Source organism: Barbatula barbatula (assembly GCF_947034865.1).
Source record: "Barbatula barbatula genome assembly, chromosome: 19".
Taxonomy (NCBI): Eukaryota; Metazoa; Chordata; class Actinopteri; order Cypriniformes; family Nemacheilidae; genus Barbatula; species Barbatula barbatula.
This window is the reverse complement of record NC_136782.1, coordinates 8521993-8541076: the sequence shown is the minus strand read 5'-3', so window position 1 is coordinate 8541076 and position 19084 is coordinate 8521993. Positions and strand designations below refer to the sequence as shown.

The window sequence follows — 19084 nt, the reverse complement described above, 5'->3', positions numbered from 1 at the left end:
TGTTCCAAAGCTGTTTGGCCCTTTTCTCTTAAAAGACACAAAAAAACATTCTGCTAAATGTCTTCATTGTAAGAGCTACATAAAGATGAGGGATTAAGTCAAGGGTGACAGTTACATTTACTGTGCGAGTCCTTTCTTTAAATCTGGCAAGCCGAGCAGTTCATTACAAACCTTGATCCTGTTCAATTAAATTCACAGACACGTTTTGATATACTCCCATTGATCCAATGCCAAGCGATTTACGTGTTTGTTCATGCCCTGTCTTTTTGTCTTGCTTCAGGATGACCTAGCTTTATCTCACCTGCCGTTGGTCTCCCAGAGAGACGCTCTGGAGGTAAAAAGAGCAAAGGAAGATCCCAACTGCGATTACATCGGCCCACACGCACACAAATCTTTCTACAGCTCACAGTTTAAAGAGACTTCATTAATAAGTGTAAATAAAACCACACAAGATAAAACAGCTCTGCGAAGCCGAGGGAGAATCTGTTTCGGTGAAAGAAGAAGGGTAACCAGTCTCTATAGTTAATAAATCCTTGCATTGACTACCTGTTGAGGTGGATAGGAAGTTAAGGTAATACTGTGGGTAGAAGTTGAAGTGGTCTGTGCACTACATTCCTGTGTTTGTAGATATTGTATTATAGAAAATAGAAGGACGATATTTTTGTAATGTAGATATTCCAGTTCATTTTGTGCCTTCACTTGCGTTTGATGATGATGATGATGTCTGATAAACTCATTACAAGAGGAATTCAGTCATCCAATTTGTAAATAAAATGTTACAAACTTTCTTGAAGTATTGGTACTTTATTTAAGAAATAAAAATGTTGATGCCCTTGGTCTCTAATAACGGTAATCCCCTACAAAATATTGTATAACATTTTTGTTTCAGAGTTTTTACTGTACAAACCTTGTCATATGTACACATATGGTCATTCTTGATGCAGCTGGAAACCAAGAATTACAATTTCATCGGAATCTTTTAGTAATTCTTCCTTTCTATGGTCGTTACTACAATGTTGCTGTAATATTTTATCATGAAAAACACCACGGTGTTAAAAAGCCTTAATAGTTCTAATAATAGGCTAATAGAATTTCTTATGACTTGGCTATTAAATGTGAGCCCCAGACATGTCCCCCATTGGTTTTCTGAAATCGTGGACATTCAATTCCATTCAATTCCTTTCTTAACACATGGACATTAATCACTTCGTTCAGTCTTTTAAGGTTCTGCACCGCCCAACATGAGAAATCCACAGCCCATCCTTCAACAGCAGTTCAGCCCTCTGAGTCCATGATGAAGGTTTCAAAGTCAGGCTCCAGGTCAGAGATGAGTGCGTTCACAAAGTCCTCTATGGAGGGTCTTTTCTGCAACATGCCTGAACATGAAACAAGAGCGGTGAATTCCAGCAGTTACTGTACCTCACACGCTCAAGTTTAAGCACTGTGAAATATATTTTAAGATGTTTGACAGCTTTACAACAGTACTAGTTTTTCTATGTTAAATTATGACGTAAATGATATTAGGAGCTTTTATTTGACAGGACAGAGTGAGAGATGTGGAGGAGTATATGGCAATATGTCAGTGTCCTGCACACAAGGCTATTAAATTCAGTAACTCCACGCTCACAAGTTTAAAACGAATCATTTATTGCTTTAGTCCCTCAACTCGTGGTTGACTTATCTTGAGTCAAGCGCTTCCGCCACAACTACGACGAGCCGTGATCAATGGAGCTCCGATATCACGATTCACCATGGCAATGCCACCAAAAAAAGCAAAATGGCGGCCGCTTTTTTCGCTCTGCATACAGTGGATTAGTCACTGTAATGGTCTCTGTGTGATCCAAATGTGTGAAATGAGTGACTGTATTAATGAATACACACCACTTGCGCTTTAAAAAGGGGGATGAGATCGAAAGAAATTGAAAGAAAACCTGCTCCTGACCATACTAGGTTCACAAAGTAACCATGGATGAGTATTAGTTTGCACTCTTTTAGAAACGGCCCCGCTTTCTCTCTTTTGACATATCTCACTTTCTGAAACGGAAAACCCAGATTTTCCCTCATTTCTCGGTTATTATACCGAGTTTTCACTAAACCTCCTTTCTGAAACGGGCCCCAGGTCTACACCAAACGCAGTGCAAAGTATTCGAAAATGTACATTGGAAAACATTAGAACATTTATCTTTCAGTTTTTGTGCCCAAATCATAATGTGCCTTATTAGATTTTATGATTTTCTTTTTAATATACTTAATATAATTATGTTCCTTTTCTTAACAAAACAAATGAGTTACAATAATGTCAAAATCTTGGGAATAAAATCACTAATTTTGTTTCTTAAGATTTTAATTATTTGGTTGGAGCCCATTAAATTGGGTCAAATTAAGTATACTTATTTATTTTGTGTTGAGATTACATAAATAATTGTTGTAGATACTACATTGGGAGTTGATCTGTAGTTCCCAGCATACTTTGTATCTGACTGCATTAGGAGATTAATTTTCAGTAACAATGAAAGACTTGTTTCGTATTTTTTGGAGAGTTTGGGTATTATTTTTAAGTTTGGGTATTTTAAGTTGTTACTGTTGTTCAGAAGAGCGGTGCTTGACTAGGCAGAGGGAGACATAATATTAGTCATGAAGTGTGTTATTTCACTTGCAGTAACTGTGCTAATGCCAGTACAGAGACCACCAGTCTCATCAATATGAAAGTAAGTGATCTGTGAAGTTTGAGTTTTAAAACATTTTTTGTTTCCTGCAAGTAACAACATTTTTGTGTTTTAACAAAAACTAAATGTATTTTAACAAGTAAAATGTACTTTATTCTGGGGTGCGTTTCCCAAAAACGTTATAGTTCAGCGATTAAAGTAAATTTCCCCAAAAGATCAGTCGCAAGCAGCAACTTGGAACTACAGGTCTAGAGCTGCGGTAAGAAGCATCGTTCCTTATTATTATGACATGTAGACTTACATGCATCAAGCTTTTGTAAGCAAGCAACATGCAGCGCCTTCCATTCCCATCATTCTAAATATATACAAATTAAATTTGACATCTTTTAGTTTGTCAAGAAAATAGAAGCTCTGTTTTTGACAACTGCGCAGGCTCATGCTCTTTGTGCTCTAGGACCCTGGGGAATCCCTGGGCAGAATGATGTAGGAGGACACTTATAAATGAATGAAATATCGGGAAATAAATCAACAGATAAAAAAATAATATAACAAAAGTAGTCCTTAAATGCAATGCATGTTATTCACAGCAAGAATTTGACATTAATCCGATCTGAACGTAATTATTGGTAGACCTCATTACTCCACCACCTTTGTGATGTCATCAACTAGATTGCTGAACCGACTTGGTTAAAAAAATGGATCTCCAACAGAGTTACTATGGCTTCAGGAAACAGTCGTAACTACATGGCTTATTTACCCAATGATGCATCGTACTAAGGTGGTTAACCAGCGAGTTATATCGGTGTTCTGGAAACACACCCCTGGTTAGTAAGTTGTACTTGAGGATGATATCAATTCTAGAAGTTATTTCTTTCAGTGTACACTCTTAACAATAAAGATGCTTCACGATGCCATAGAAGAACATTTTTTGTCTTAATGGTTCCATACAGAAAAGGGTATTTCTGACAAAAAAAAATTTATTCAGATAATAAAAAGGTAAGAAAGAAATGGTTCCAGAAACTCTTGACTGACTGGTTCTTTGTGGAACCAAAAATTGTTCTACTATTGCATCACTGTGAAGAAAATATTAAGCACCTTTATTTTTAAGAGTATAATAGTAATGGCTGTACACTATATACATACGCAGTATATACTGTGTGTGTATATATATATATATATATATGTGTGTGTGTTAGTAGGGTGAATTCTGGTTGTTTGAGACACTTTTTGACATTGATATAATTGTCAAAATGTGTACCAATCAACCTGAATTCACCCTAGATAGACTCAAACACATGGACCAATTTAGATTTCACGTTTTTTTTTATATTAAAATGTGTAGTTTAGGATGTAGGACCACTTGTATTTACTCCACTTTTCTGTCAGGAAAGTGAGTAGGTGTAATTTTTCTCCGGATCAGATTTTAAAATAACACTATGATATTCCACACACTGAAACGTATCATCTGTGCAGTTCAGTCAACAGTTGGTGTTTGTTGCTAAACTGCGCGGGCTCATTTTACACTTCCTCCACACTGATGCTTTGAAGTCCGCTCATTTCCCCTTGTAGAGCTGCCAATGTAAATAGTCCCTCCTCCCTTCCCCCATTTCCTGTATGGGTCACCTCCAACACACACACACACAAAGGAGTCCAAGTCCACAGCAAGGGCTTTACACACTAGTCAAGTAACAAACTAAAAACGCAACAAACTCAAAAATTATTATAAAATAATCCTGACTTATTAAACTAGAAATAATGACCTTTGTCCACAGCAACACTGTATAATGGCCGACCCGGGAAAATGTTTTGTGCCGTTTCTACTGTACACGCTAATACACGTTTTTAATTCAATATTTCATGTTCGCATACTGCATTTTATGTTTTTGTAGAATGGTGTGGTGAAATAAGACAATGATCACCCTGTCAAAGTCTACTTCGCACCAAAAAGCATATCCAAAATAAAGTTTCCTTGCTTAAAAATAAACTTTGAATAAACCAAAAATACGCAGTGAATGTGCTTAGTTAAACTTCTAGGTGTAAAAAGTTTTAGTTTTGAACGGATTTAGCTGTCAGCGCCAGTGGTCCAGTGGCTCCTTTCCCGCATCCTCTCATCCCATCGTTTCCTGTCTCTCTTCACTGTACTGTCTGACAAAGACTACAAAAAGGCCAATAATAAGACGGTCAGTTCTGGTCCCTGATTCTGATTGGCTGAGCGGAGTTCAGCCGTTATAAAATACCCTGATTTATAACAGTTGACTGCACCATATAGCCCAGGGGTTCCCAAACTTTTCAGCCCGCGACCCCCAAAATAACAATGCCAGGGACTCGAGACCCCCACTATCCTCGGAGGTGGCTAAAATATACTAACATTGCGCGCAACAGTGCACATGCGCTAATTAGGTCTATCCAAACACAAAAGAACACAGTCTAACGTCATATGACTTTATACTTATTAACTCATTATTTTACTTGTTGTTATACATAAACCATGAACTATTACTAGAGATGGTCAAATTTCATCAAACTGATTCGAGTGCTAATGGATGTCCTCTTTATGCAAACGGACGCCGTCCTTTCTGTCTGCGGCGCTTCTCCGCCCTCCCTGCATTGTCTTTAGTTGATATTAACCAACATTTCATTTTGACAAATTAAAATATCCTGAATTTAAAGCCTGAAAAATAATCCGTGTGCACAGGGAATGTTTGACATGGTGCTGTAAATTGACTTGCTGCACCTAACCTAATGCACTTGCTAATGCGACGCAATCCCCTCAGGGGTCACGATCGAGGGGGAGTACATTCCAAAGGCTATTTGCATGGCTTTATTTTTAACTTAACTACTATGTTTTGTTACACTTATTACTCATATACGAAATTCCTAATAATAGAACATTTTTTGTCTGGAAATCATCTTGCGAACCCAAACCCCCCCCCCCCCCCCCCCGGGGTCCCGACCCCTTCTTTGGAAACTCCAGACATAGCTTACAAATCATTTCATATACTTCATTTTATGAAACCTTGCTACACATATGGAATAACACTTTTATAAAAGCAATAATCCCCGTGAAGCAGTGGCTTACAGTGCATTTACCATGCCCTAAACTGTTATAAAATGCACTGTAATCCACTGCCTCGCGGGGATTATTGCTTTAACAACTGATTTAGCAACTGTCTCAGTTGGGATCCCGTAGCGAAATAAGAGATCATTTTGAAAAAGCAGCAGGTTGTAAATGAATCAGTATTAAATGACTGTCAAAATAGCCACACACATGCTGCTCTCTGATCTGCTTTATTCAGACGTGAAGGTGACATGCAGACAGTTTGTTATGGTTTCAAGGCATGAGGGCATTTCGTGAACGTACCGAAAATACCTTTTGTGGCTCTAATCTTAGAGTGGGTCGCAGCAGACTGAACAAAACTTTCAAGACGTCTGAAGCTTCACAAGCACTTTCCATAATGACTGCAATTTCCTGAAATCACTCTAAAAGAGATTTACTCCCCCTCTTGTCATGTCAAACCTGCATGACTTTCTTTCTTTCTTTCTTCTTAAAGGCATTGTTCACCCCAACATTTTTATTCTGTTTTGAGTTACTCGTCCTCAAGTTGTTCCAAAACTGTGTAAATGTCTTTGGTTGGTTGAACACAGAGAAAGATATTTGTTAGAATGTTAACAACCAAGTTCTGGGGCACCATCGACTAACATTGTTAAAACACAAAATGGCAGTCAATGGTGCCCCAGAATTGTCCATTTCTCTACATTCCTCAAAATATATTTTTGTGTTGAACAGAACAAACAAACAAACAAAAAATGAATTCTACTGTGGAAGTCAATGATGCCCTAGAACTGTCAGTTTTTACCATTCTTCCTAATATCTTTCTTTGGTTTCAAACCGGACAAACAAATGCACACAGATTTGGAACAACTAGAGGGTGAGAAATTAATGACAGACTTTATTTTCTGGGTGAACTATACCTTTAAGGTCAACTCATAATGTACAAACCCTCCATTATTTTCTAACCCAACCATAGAGGAACAATAATTATACCAGAGCAACATCAAACATCAGCCAGGGAAAACACAGAGACGGATGGAGTGAATATTCTATCCGTGAACACAGCTGCATTCTATATTTATGACAAACCAAAAGAGATTTTGGTACAAGTTTCCCTTACTAACCCAGCTGTGTGTGCTTTCAACTGAAATTCAACCACAGAAACTATAGCCTAAATTTCTTTTCAAACGCCTGCCGTTCATTTATCGGCAGAACACAAGAGGATGAGAACGGGCTCTTTGATTGGACGAAAGAGCTGAAGACTTTGATTGGAGGAGGATGAAATAGTCGACATCAAAGTGAACCGTGCTCATCTCGCCTCGATTAATCCTAGTTTAAACACCGTTCCTTGGCTCCTGCCGTACACGCCACACCTTGAAGCCGTGCGGTTATGCAGGCAAAGCCAGACATGGTGAAACACGACTCGGGTTGTTCTGCTTTGGGTTTCTCGTAAGGAGGGTAACCGAGAGGTCAAATGAACAATGTGCATTAAACTATAAAATATATCAAATCATGATTATGCAATGGAGATCGTTCATTTCACAGGTTTTAGTAAGAAGGTCTTGGTTTTCGGGTTTCTTTTCTTCTCATTCAGCCAGGGCTTCAATGGGTTGAGCAACATTTAAAGATTAAGAGGATAATTACAGCCGCCTTGCCGACAGCTGAAGAGATTTTCTGGTAACTCTGTGCCTGCATTTGTAACTATTTGAAACATGTTACGAGTTGCAACCAATAACCTTCTGATCTACCCGAAGGCTGAAATTATTTCATTGCTGACTATGTAAAAGGCCCTCAAAAGCAGAACGTTTCGAAGATTTACGAGGACGTTTTTGAAACGTTATTGCTTTATCTGCACTTATGAAACCCGTGAAAAACATGTAAACTTGCTGATTCAATTGTTCGCCCAAATGCCCGGGATCGAGCAGTTCGATCAACCTCCGTGTCATTTACAACATCATCTGAGTCATGCTGACAAACACGTTTGGAGTGTTTACATTACTTAACTGTGTTTACCTTAACACCCAATCGAATTAAACTTTACATCGGAAACCTCCCAGCTCCTGTCTCGAAGTGCTGATATCTCATCATCCAGGTGCTCGAGTGTGCTATTATCTTTCACTCGGTCCTTTGGTGCTTAAGTAAAAGTCCCTGGGAAAGCCGAGGGTTATGAAAGACGTCTCTGTGCCCCCGTGGCTGGAGAACACAGGGCCTCAGTTAAAATAGCCGATACATCCCTTTCTACACTACGCCATCTAATCCAGTCTGAACTTTTCAGCACCGGAGGTCTGGGAGCCGACCAGGTCCGAGTGAGGAGGGCGTCTCTTGGGCGACTCCTGTTCCACCGGGCCTGTTCTTGAAGCCCGGCACAGAGGAACAGAGGGTGGACGGAGGCACTCCGAGTACTGGAGTTTATTCATATTTTGAATTTGCTTACATTTTTCATGTTTAGCATTTGACAATTTAGTTGTGTGCTTTTTAATTGTTGTGTGTCACTTATTTGTAACATAGTCTGTAAAAACCCAGCTTAAAGCTTTTTTTATTTATTTAATATTTTCAGCACAAAATCTTCCTTAATAATGAAAAAAACATTCTGTGAAAATAAAACCTTGATATGATTAATACTGAGTAATGCCATATTGAAAATTGAAATCGTAGTGAAATGAATGACTAAAATAAAACTGATGCTCATGAACTAATAATTCGATTTGGAGACTTTAGGTTGAATGTTTTATTATTGCCATTTAGGTCGACTTTATATTTCGTTCAATTTTACTGTACTTTTCAGTTTCATAATTGTATTTTTCAATTAATATTTAGGTCAACATTTTAATTGATTTATAAAAATATATATTTTCAATAGTGTGGGAACCCAAGTGGACATACTCATATAAAAGTTGAAGTCTAAGATGATGAAGAAATGAAAGAATGGTGATGTAATCCATCAGGAAACTGACTAGATGAAATGTGGGTTTACCGTTCCAAAATGGAAAGTATTGCAACGTTTCTTGCGCTCACTCTTGAGTATTCTCGGTCGATTCATGGAGGCCAAAAGTTAAGTTCACACACAAAGAATATTTTTGTCGTACGCTGATATATCATTCCCAATAAGACCAGGAACGTGTTTTTAAAATGTAAACAGGAGAGTTCAGTTTCACCAACATAATCTTTATCCTCTCCTATAACAGACTTATGTCTCCTCCTGAACTCCACGCATCCTTAATTTTAAAGCAGATTGTTTGCTTACCTTCCACCATCAGCATGGGCTCTTTCGCTCCTCCGTGCGCCAGCATCTCTCTGCGGTAACGCTCTCCGGTTTCCCTGCAACAGCGTGAGCAGACACAGGTTTACTTTACACTACCAGCATCGTTCCCACAAACCATAAACCTTCTCGAACGGCTTGGCATGTCCAAAACTGTCTAAACAAAAGCGAGAGCTTGGAAAGAAAACCACAGGAGTAGTTTAGATATGAAGTGTTTTTAAACACACCATAACATCTCAATTAAAGCTTTGTTGGTTTAATCCATTGACTATTCTAGTGCACTTAAAAACCTAGTTTACATGTTTAAAAACATAGCATAACAAACATTGACAAAACTCACTATTAACTTACTCTATATTAACTGACTAATGTTAACGGTTGCTGGAGTATAAATGTCATTGTAATAAACTCTCGAGTCTTGAACACAGTAAACATCAATTTATGTCAAAGTATTATTCATAAATAATAATGAACATTAAAATGATAAATATTTAAAGTATTTTAATTACATTTTAAATGCTTGAAACCATTATAAAACGTTTAATAAAATGTTAAAACACACATTGTCCGCTAACTTCAATAAAAATGAAATGCCACCAGCCACTGACAAGCAAATGCAAATCATGTTTCATGGATTTCTTTCATATGCTTCCTCTGACAGGCAGTAAGGTTTGGGATAAATGTGTTTTGTCACGTGACTTCAGGGTGATACCGAGAATGAAAACACACGCATCTTGATCTCACAAACCTGTTTAAGGGGTCTTTGTAGAAACACTGCTTCCACACCATGGAGGCCACGGCACGTGACATCAGGTACGAGTAATATTTGGCCCCGTATCCGATGAGATGACTGAACCTCAGCTGCCAGGCCTGCAGAGACAGGTGCAGGTGCCAGTATAATGTTAGTCAAGGTACGGGAATATGCCAGAATATGACTTCAGGTCAACAACATTCAAGATAATATTTCAAGAAAAACAAATAACCAAAATTTCAGGTAAACGTAACATCTGTGACACAGTTACACGGTTAAGTTTAATACTTGGAGTAGGGGGTTGTTTGAAATGTTTATCATTTGTACAATTCATTTCCTAGTTTATAAAACAAGTCACCCTTTTTCCTGGGGCGGCTTTCCTCTGAGGAAAATTAAAGACAGAGGTGATATTTTAGGTGGATGCGAGTCAGGAAATATTTTGGATTATAAACAAAGACTTGAATCATGTTTAAAGAGCCAAGTGGTTCAAACACAACGTTGTGAAACAGATACGTGCTTAGATGCCCGTGGACCCTTCTCCCTGCAGGAAATAAACCAAGTGAACTGCACGTAAAACACTAGTAAATAGGGGCGACAAAGCCTGTTGGCATGAGATAATATCAGTTTAAATCAGAACTAAATGCCACAGCCAATGCTGAATCGCCTTAGCTAGGCATTAAACAATCATAATGAAAAAAAAAAAACGTTTTAGCTTTCACAACAGATATGACATTTCAGATCACTACCGTTCCAATAATTTAAAGGGATAGTTCATAAAAAAATATTTTGGGGTGATAAGTGGTATCTGGTGTTGAGCAATGGTGCTCCTGATGCCACGATACACACATCCAAATCTGACTTGAAACCATCTCTCTCTCTCGCTTATATTTATTAATGCAAGCTATTTATTTATTATAATAATTAATTAAATATTAGTAAACGTGTTTCCTGAGATCTACTTTGGTCTCTCCTATAGATCTATGTTCCGTATAGGATTGCTAAAGACAGCCGGGTTGATTAAACAAGCAGTATGGGGATATTGCATTATAGCTGGATAACTCCGATCCAGATCCAGCCCGCAGTAGCAGCGTGACAGGTCCCAAATGGTCCCCAATGTCTTCAATAAGCCGTAAGGCTCTCTTTCTGTGAGCCGTAACATCTGAACGTTAAACATGAGCCAAGCACAGCAGCTACTATACTAACAACACTCACCTTAAATCTGCTAAATGAGTTCGGGACATTTTTCAACTGCTGACTGGCCTCAAGATACATCACAATGTACATTAACAAGAACTGTTCACTTAGAAAAGGATTCATGAAAGCCTCACATTAACAATACGTACTTAAAGTAGTGTACTATGGTATAACCATGCTTTCCTTTGGACATCACTGTAACTGCATTGTATTTTTAAAGGGTTGGTTTACCCATTATTTGTTCACCCTCATGTCATTCCAAACCTCAATGAATTTCTTTGTTATTTGGAAGAATGCTGCTAAACAAACAACACGTGATTTACAGTATTATTTCTGACTGTAACACAAACAATAAGACATGAGTTACACCATAACCATAAACGATATTAATAAACAAGTATGTCCGAGCAAAAGGAGAGCATCTTTGGTGTCCCATCATGCATCTGTACGACCAGAGGAATGTAACGCTGAGAGCCAATGAATGCTCCCTAATATCAGCAACATCTGCTCCATGTTTTTAACGGTTGACATTATCTACCAAAACACTATTAAATGTCTCTGTAAACCGAAGAAATGCCAACAAAAGCTGAATAATTGCAAATACTAACTGTTGATATAATAGTTTCAAAGACAATCAGTCTTGAGATGTGGACGATAAAATATGGAAAAAAGCGAGCAAAACTGACAGGCCAACATTTTCTTCCGAAATGTCAACATTTCACATCCATTCTGTACTTTAAAAAAGTTAAAACAGCTTTTATACATGAATAGAAAATAAATTAGAGTTGCATGTGAAAAACTGTTTTAAGAAAGATTTCAGTTCTATAGTTGTCACTCAAATTTGCCTCCTACAGGAATGAAAGACACACACGAACACTATTAGCCGAGTTCCCGTGAGACGGAGCTATAATGGATCAAAAGTGGGAGGTTGGCAGGATGGAGGGGTGATTTAGAGGATGGTAAAGGCATTACAACTGAAGCAATTAAAGAGAGGGGGAGTATTTGGAGTCGGGGAGGCTTGATTCCCACTGGCTCCACATAATTACAGGCCAGGAGGAATGGTTTATGAAGGCCATTCTGAAATAAACCGCTCCAGCTCCCAAACGGCCATCTCTACAGCTGCGAAAGAACTGAGGAAAACATTTTTCTGCCTCAGAAAACGTTTCATGAAAGAAGAGTTTCAAATATTTCCCCCGAGGAGCGATTCTTTAAAGTATATCTCTGCTTTGTTATTTTGGAAGAGCTCCCCAAGCAGGGACGGGAGGAGGAGAAAAGCATTATAATCCTGTAACAGTGTAGCGTCTGTGAATTACGTACTGTATAACACTACGGTACAGGAAAGCGCCAACAAACTTAACTACCTCGGTTTGTTGATGTGTTTTTGTACTTTACAAAGTCTTATACGATGTTATTAAGGATTAGCCGAGAAACGATTCCCAAACATTCATTAACTTGAACGACTGCAATGATTCACTTTATTTCTGCTCACCAGACCACCTACATCATGTACTCTTCGATGTGCATTTTGAACATTTGTGGATGATAGTTGTTAACTAATAAATCATTAGAAATGAGTGGAAAAACTCCATACACTTTCCATCAAAGAAAAGTATTATGAAATATATGAAGTCTTAAAGTTTTAGTGATATCATTTAAGAACACTTACTGTATTGGTAATGTACGGTAGACCATAATACTTCTTTTGCATGTCTATCAAAATATCTGTTGTTGATTGATTTTCTGGCTTTCCGTGATAAACTTGATCCAGGACCGCATAGAAAACCTATGAAAACAGAAATGCGTGCTTATTATTTACAAATACATATAAGCTGTGTGCAACATAAATTAAACTATAACATTGCTGTTTGTTGTTGAATTATTAGTAACAGCCTAAACTGACAATAATGGAAGCAAATTAAAACTCACATATTTTTTACTGAAGTGATATCTAACATTTGTACCAAATTATAAATGTATAAATAATTATGAGACGGTTATAAGGCTGATATATTCCATATTGTACTTATTATGCCTGATTTTATTTGTGAAACCTAAAGTTTCTAGTTTAAAAAAATATATAAATTAGAAATGTACTTGGTTTATACTGTTTTTATGATGGCCAATACTGATAAACTTATTATAATTATAAAAAAATACGAAAACTATCAGTATAAGCCCCTCTTGTCATTTCAAACCTGTATGACTTTCTTTCTTCCGCAGAACACAAATGAAGATATTTTGAAGAATGTTAGTAACCAAACAATTGCTGTACTCATTCAATTCTAATGCAATGCTCTCCTTGCTGGTCTTCCTGCAAAGGCTATCAAACCACTTCAGCTGGTTCAAAACGCAGCAGTACGCCTCATCTTCCAACAGCACAAAAGGGCTCATGTGACGTCCCTTTTCATCTCGATCCACTGGCTACCGGTTGAAGCCTGTATCAGATTCAAGTCACTCTTGTTTGCATACAGGACTATAACTGGATCTGCGCCGGCATACTTTCACACCCTCCTACACCCCATCATTCACAACTCCTTCCTGGTGGAACATTCTTCCCAATGCGGTCCGGTCAACCACACACATATCTCACAACCTTCAAAAAACGACTTAAACCCATCTCTTTGGCGAATACTTGACAGACAAATGAAAAAAAAGTACACTAACCCTCTTCTCCCAACAGGTAGCGGTCTAGCTTTTGTTGAAACTAGTAACTTTGTATTAGCACCTATTGTACTATCGCTCTTTGTATGACATATCGCTTATTGCTTCCTGAACTCTCTGTAAGTCGCTTTGGATAAAAGCGTCTGCTAAATGACTAAATGTAAATGTATAATCACAAAACAAACATTCTTCAAAATATCTTCTTTTGTGGTCTGCGGAAGAAAGAAGTTCATACATACACTCTGCTTTTTGTACCTGAAGTTGAATGTCTGCAGCTCCACAGACCTTCTTGGACTCACAAAGGCGGGCCACCATGCTCTGTGGTAAAGGCTGAGAAATGATACAAAAACATAATAAATAGCAAGCTTCCGCAATTACATTGCTAGTAAATAAGCATCGCAATACCTGTCCTGTCTGATAGTGACGAGCAAACTGGTTGATCACACGATAATCTGTGGCAAAGTACTCCATTAAAATAGAAGGTACCTCCGCGAAATCGGTTGCGCATCGTGTTCCTAAACCAAAATAAAGCATTCCAGACATAAGAGAGATGCATCAATAACTTTATGAATATCTCCTGACTAGCGGCTCCCTAATAATCCCAAGTTTTCCCCTGATCTGAAAACTAAGGACCGAAACGAAACATTGCCGATATACATGGTTGACTTTGTGGTCACAGCTGTACCCGTCACGTGTTGGTAGCGTGTGCGTCCCAACATGGAGTGCATGGCGTGGCCCATCTCGTGGAAGAGGTTCTCCATCATGCCCGGGCTGAGAAGCGTTGGAGCGGAGCGAGTAGGGTGAGGGAGGTTTAGCATCAGAACAACCACTGGCAGCTGATACTGCCCATCGTCCAAGCGTCTCCCGCCGCGGATGGTGAAATGACAGTCCTGAAGGAGAACACAATAACGTAACTAATGCTTAAAATAGTATTCCTCACCCAAAATCTCGTTATAAATGCATAAAGTAAAATAATTGAGAAGCTACCTGGGGAGGTTTGTCCGGTCTGTAGAAGAAGTCACAGTAAATGTATCCCAGCAACCCCTCTGTTTCGTGCACCACAGCCTGAGGGTGCAATTCAAAATGGCATGTGAAATTCGGAAGGAAGTGATCTCAAATCATCCTGGGGCCATAAAATGAGCTCTCATTCGAAGCTTAGAGGATTATGGGTGATTTAAGGGTTAATAATCAAATGTTGAGCGGGACTCACCAGCTTGCGTATGTCTTCGCTCCATACCTCCCCTGCGCCGGGCTGCTCAGCCATCAGCGACACACCGTACAAATGTGTAAAAACACTGTTCAGACCTTCCATACACGCTCCCAGCGAGAAATACGGACTGTACAGACTTGGCTCGATGTTGAACCTGCCGAGACAAAACATAAACATACCACATATTAATAAAGCGAGCGGCCCTGTAGGGTTTCTGTCAATCTGTTGTATATGTACAGTTTGATTATTCTCTCTCGGTGGAGGAAAAATGTGACCCAGCCTGTGAAAACCTAGCTTCAGTATTTATTTCTAATTTACAGTTTTTAACATAAGTCATCCTATGATAAATATAATATTTCCAATTGCACACTTCGCTTCATGTCTCTTACCTTTCAGCACGAATCACGCCACTGAAGTACGGATGATCCCATGGCATTAAATCCTACAAAGCAAACCTTTTCATTATTTTCTACCTAATACACAATTATTAAATGGATAGTAGCCCATGAATTGCTCACTCTCTAGTTGTTCCAAACCTGCATACATTTCTTTGTTTGGTTGAACACAAAGAAAGATATTTGGAAGAATGTTACCAACTGAGATTTCTGGGGCACCATAGTAGAAGGAATTATTGTATATTTTTTTTGTTCTGTTGAAATGAAAATATTTTGAATAATTTTGAACCATTTAATGGTAGTCCATGGTGTGCCAGAAATCTCAGTTACTAACACTATTTGAATATCTTTCTTTGAGTTCAACAAAATAAAGATATTTATACAGATTGGAACAATTTGAGATTAAGTAATCTAATAAAAAAAGTATCCTTTTTAAAACTGTGCATTTTTTACATTCGAAACATAACGTTGTCAGATATAATGAGGCTTACTGGATTCCTGGGGTTGAGTTTTGCCTTCATGTCCTTCATCATTTCAAAATCCTTTTTCGTCCTAAAGCAAATCAGACAATGTCTTTAATGGTCTAACAAATTAATTTTAATTTCATAAACATTCTAACCAAAATCAAAGTTTGGTGTTAACCTAAACCTAAACTGAAGGTAATATCAGCATCTGCTCCATGTTTGCAAATACTAACTCGCTCCATCACTGTGGATATAATAGTTTCAAAGAGAATCAGTCTTGAGATGTGGACGACAATATATGGGAAAAAAGCAAGCAAAACTGACTCCAAAATCATGACATCACATTTTCTTCCGAAATGTCAACATTTTCACATCCATTCTGTCCTTAAAAAAAATACAAACAGCTTTAATACATCATTAGAAAAAAAATTAGTTCCTAAATTAGACAACGACATCTAGTGGTGAAAGACAAAATGACATCCACTATAATAAAATGTGGAAATAATGCAGTACATAAACAAGGTTCAATCTTTAATAAAACACAAATGGAGCACAGCGTGTATTTATTTTATGATCTAAATAATCCAAATGACGATTAATGAAGAGAGAGTTAACCTGTCCGAGAGCTTGTCTGTGATCAGCTGTAAGAAGTTCATAACTGCCTCTGTGGAAACACAAAAAAGCAAGGCCTTTAAAAAACTCTGTCTAAAGAAGTTTTACATGTATTCAATTATTTAAATTATTTTTCTTTTGGTGATGCTAGTGGTACAGAAATGACACACTTCCATTGAAAATGTAAAAAGATTAGATACCATGAAAATATAACTTTTTACCTGGGCTTTTAGCCATGGTTCCCTTTAATGCTCTATATGCGTAGGATTCATAACCGACCAATCGAGCGAGTTTATCTCTGGATGCCAGGAGCTCTTCAAGTATGTGCATCACATTTGCATTGGGGTACAGGAAAATTTTATACGCAACCTCTCTGACCTGAAACAAATGCGCACAAACCAGGAATTCCCTTGACATTACACAGAAAATAAACTGATTCCTGAAAAGAGATTCAAACGAAAATAAAAATGAATTCAGACTTGTTCTTCTGTGGAACACAAAAGAAGATATTTTGAGAAATGGTTTTGTGTCCATACAATGGAGGTCTATGGGGGCCAGTGTTGTTGGCCAACCAAAATTCTTCAAAATATCTTCTTTTGTGTTCTTTAGATCTCTTTAAGGGGAGGGCTTCCATGTATTTAGTAAGTAAGTCTTAAATAAAGTCAACTGTTGCACTGTATATGACACAAGTGATATACTGTACCAGGTCATCTGGGACATCAGCATGCAGGCCTCCGATCTGAATGAATTTGCCCTCCTTGGTGAAGTGTTGGTGAATGTGTTCGGGAAGAACTTGCTTCTCTATTCTGTTTGGCATGTGACAGCCCATGAGAAACTGATTGCTCAGATCCAACAGCTTAACATTAAGGTTCACTGCTTCTTTCCTCTGTAAAGGAAAAAGTCATGCGTGAAGATGCATTTCTCTGTGTCTTTTAAAATTCAGGGACAACCTTATTTTCATTCTCTGTGAATCAGGATAAATCAAAATGCGTGAATACAAATAATCTGACCTTTTTTTCATCCAGATGGATTCCACTTATCTCAAAGTCAAACATGAACAGTTCAGCTACTCTTCTGTATCAATGAAACAAAAACACATGAAAGCTCAGAATGTCATTGTGACACACATTGCCAGCATGTGACACATTAATGTTTATTGTTTTATGTGAAACCCTAAATTCAGGATCAGAGTGGGTAACACATTAAGGTGCGTCATAAACAAAATAATGAGACCAAACCTTGTTTCTGGGTCCAGCTTGGCCATAACATCTTCATTATCCAAAAGGTCTTTCAGACTCTTACACAATTCAACATTTGTATTGAGCCTACAGGACAAAGAGATGCAAACATCAACTTTCTTAAAAAACCTTCCCGATTTAAAGGGAAAGTTCACCCAAAGATGAATATTCTTTGATTAATGATGAATATTCTTTGATCAATGATGAATATTCTTTGCTCAATGATTCTCCCTCATGTCATTTCAAACCTGTATGATGTTCTTTCTTCTGCAGAACACAAAAGAAGATATTTTGATGAATGTTGGTAACCAAACAACATTGGGCCCATTGACTCGCATTGAATGGAAGTCAAAGCCACAGAGACATTTCTCAAACTATCTTCTTTTGTAACACAGCAGGAGTCATATACATGTTTTGAACCACACAAGTGAATAAATGATGACAGCCTTCCTCAGTTTTGGTGAACTGTCTATCTAAGGCTGTTGCATATAAATTCCACCCACCTCTCCACCATAGTACCGATGTTTATACAAGTCTTCTCTGCAGCCTCTCTGTATGATGGGTCAGGGTGTGCCACTTTGATGAAGTCTGCCTAAACATTTAAAAAAGCATGTTATATTGTTAAATTGAAATCATACAGCCTTCAAGTTTAAAGAGAGCTCTAATAATATCTTAGAAATATGTGAATATCTGTAAGTTTGTTTACGAGGTCTGCCACTCTGCACAGGCTGTCAGATAGTTTGTCAAATGTCTCCACGGTATCTACTCCTGGAGGGCAGCTGCAGGCTTTCTGCACCAACTGCTCGGTCTCCTGCAGGGCTCTGTCCTGGACCACCTCAAACCCATCCACCGAGCTGAGCTCCGGGATGCCGAACAACCCCTGAGAGATCAGCACACACATCATACAATATAACACATGTACAGTGTATGTCATCATCAATGCTTAAACATTGAATCTCTGCTAAACATCCTAATTGATTTAATGGCTATAATGGAAATCGTATTTGTTAAATGGTAACTATACTGGTCTTCCTAATGGAAACCATTATTATTCTTTTAAGGTGATATCAAACAGATAGATGTTGTGGATTTATTCCCGTACCACATTTTGTTGGAAGAGGTCTAGTCTCCTCTGGACTTTGGCATTGAAAGCAGCTCCTACAGGTGACCAGGTAGTGACTGTCCTGCAGATTCTTAGTTTTGTCCCGTGCTTAAGCAAACACACCAGCGGTCTGTATACCGACATTACTGAGCACAATCAAATCTATGAACTATATAGAAACTATACTTAACTGCCTTTAATGTTTACAAACAGCAAGACCGAAAACGTATAAACGCTGGCTAACCGAACTGCACACTGCAGTCAAAAGCAACTTTCAAGGGTTTAAAGAAGAGGCGAGTCTTGCTCCGTCCAATGACAGCGTCGTGTAATTTCATGCCAGCACTTTCGACATCAAATAATAAAATATTACAAAATATAATTGAATACACTACATTTTTATATAGTTTTGTGGATCACACGACAGTACTAAAATATATAAATAAAACTTTAAGGTGAATTTAGATAGAAGGTAAGATGTGG

General features: G+C 38.1%; 2 protein-coding genes across 2 annotated transcripts in view; one reads left to right on the top strand and one right to left on the bottom strand.

Annotated features, from left to right (window-relative positions):
* Positions 1-841, top strand: part of tnfrsf19 (tumor necrosis factor receptor superfamily, member 19) — an 18081-nt gene extending 17240 nt beyond the window's left edge. Inside the window, exon 10 of the mRNA XM_079481664.1 lies at positions 281-841. The gene's annotated coding sequence lies outside the window, so the exon portion shown is untranslated. The remainder of the gene's footprint in view (positions 1-280) is intronic.
* On the bottom strand, positions 740-19084 carry mipepa (mitochondrial intermediate peptidase a). The gene is made up of 19 exons (XM_079481663.1): positions 18605-19084; positions 18209-18382; positions 18006-18094; positions 17503-17589; positions 17275-17338; positions 16968-17150; positions 16486-16642; positions 16268-16316; positions 15680-15740; positions 15183-15235; positions 14794-14947; positions 14571-14648; positions 14269-14473; positions 13989-14098; positions 13839-13913; positions 12589-12705; positions 9726-9847; positions 8963-9036; positions 740-1376 (listed from the first exon to the last, which is right to left on the bottom strand). Exons 1-19 carry the CDS (start codon positions 18746-18748, stop codon positions 1276-1278), a joined length of 2097 nt encoding a protein of 698 aa, XP_079337789.1. The 5' UTR covers positions 18749-19084; the 3' UTR covers positions 740-1275.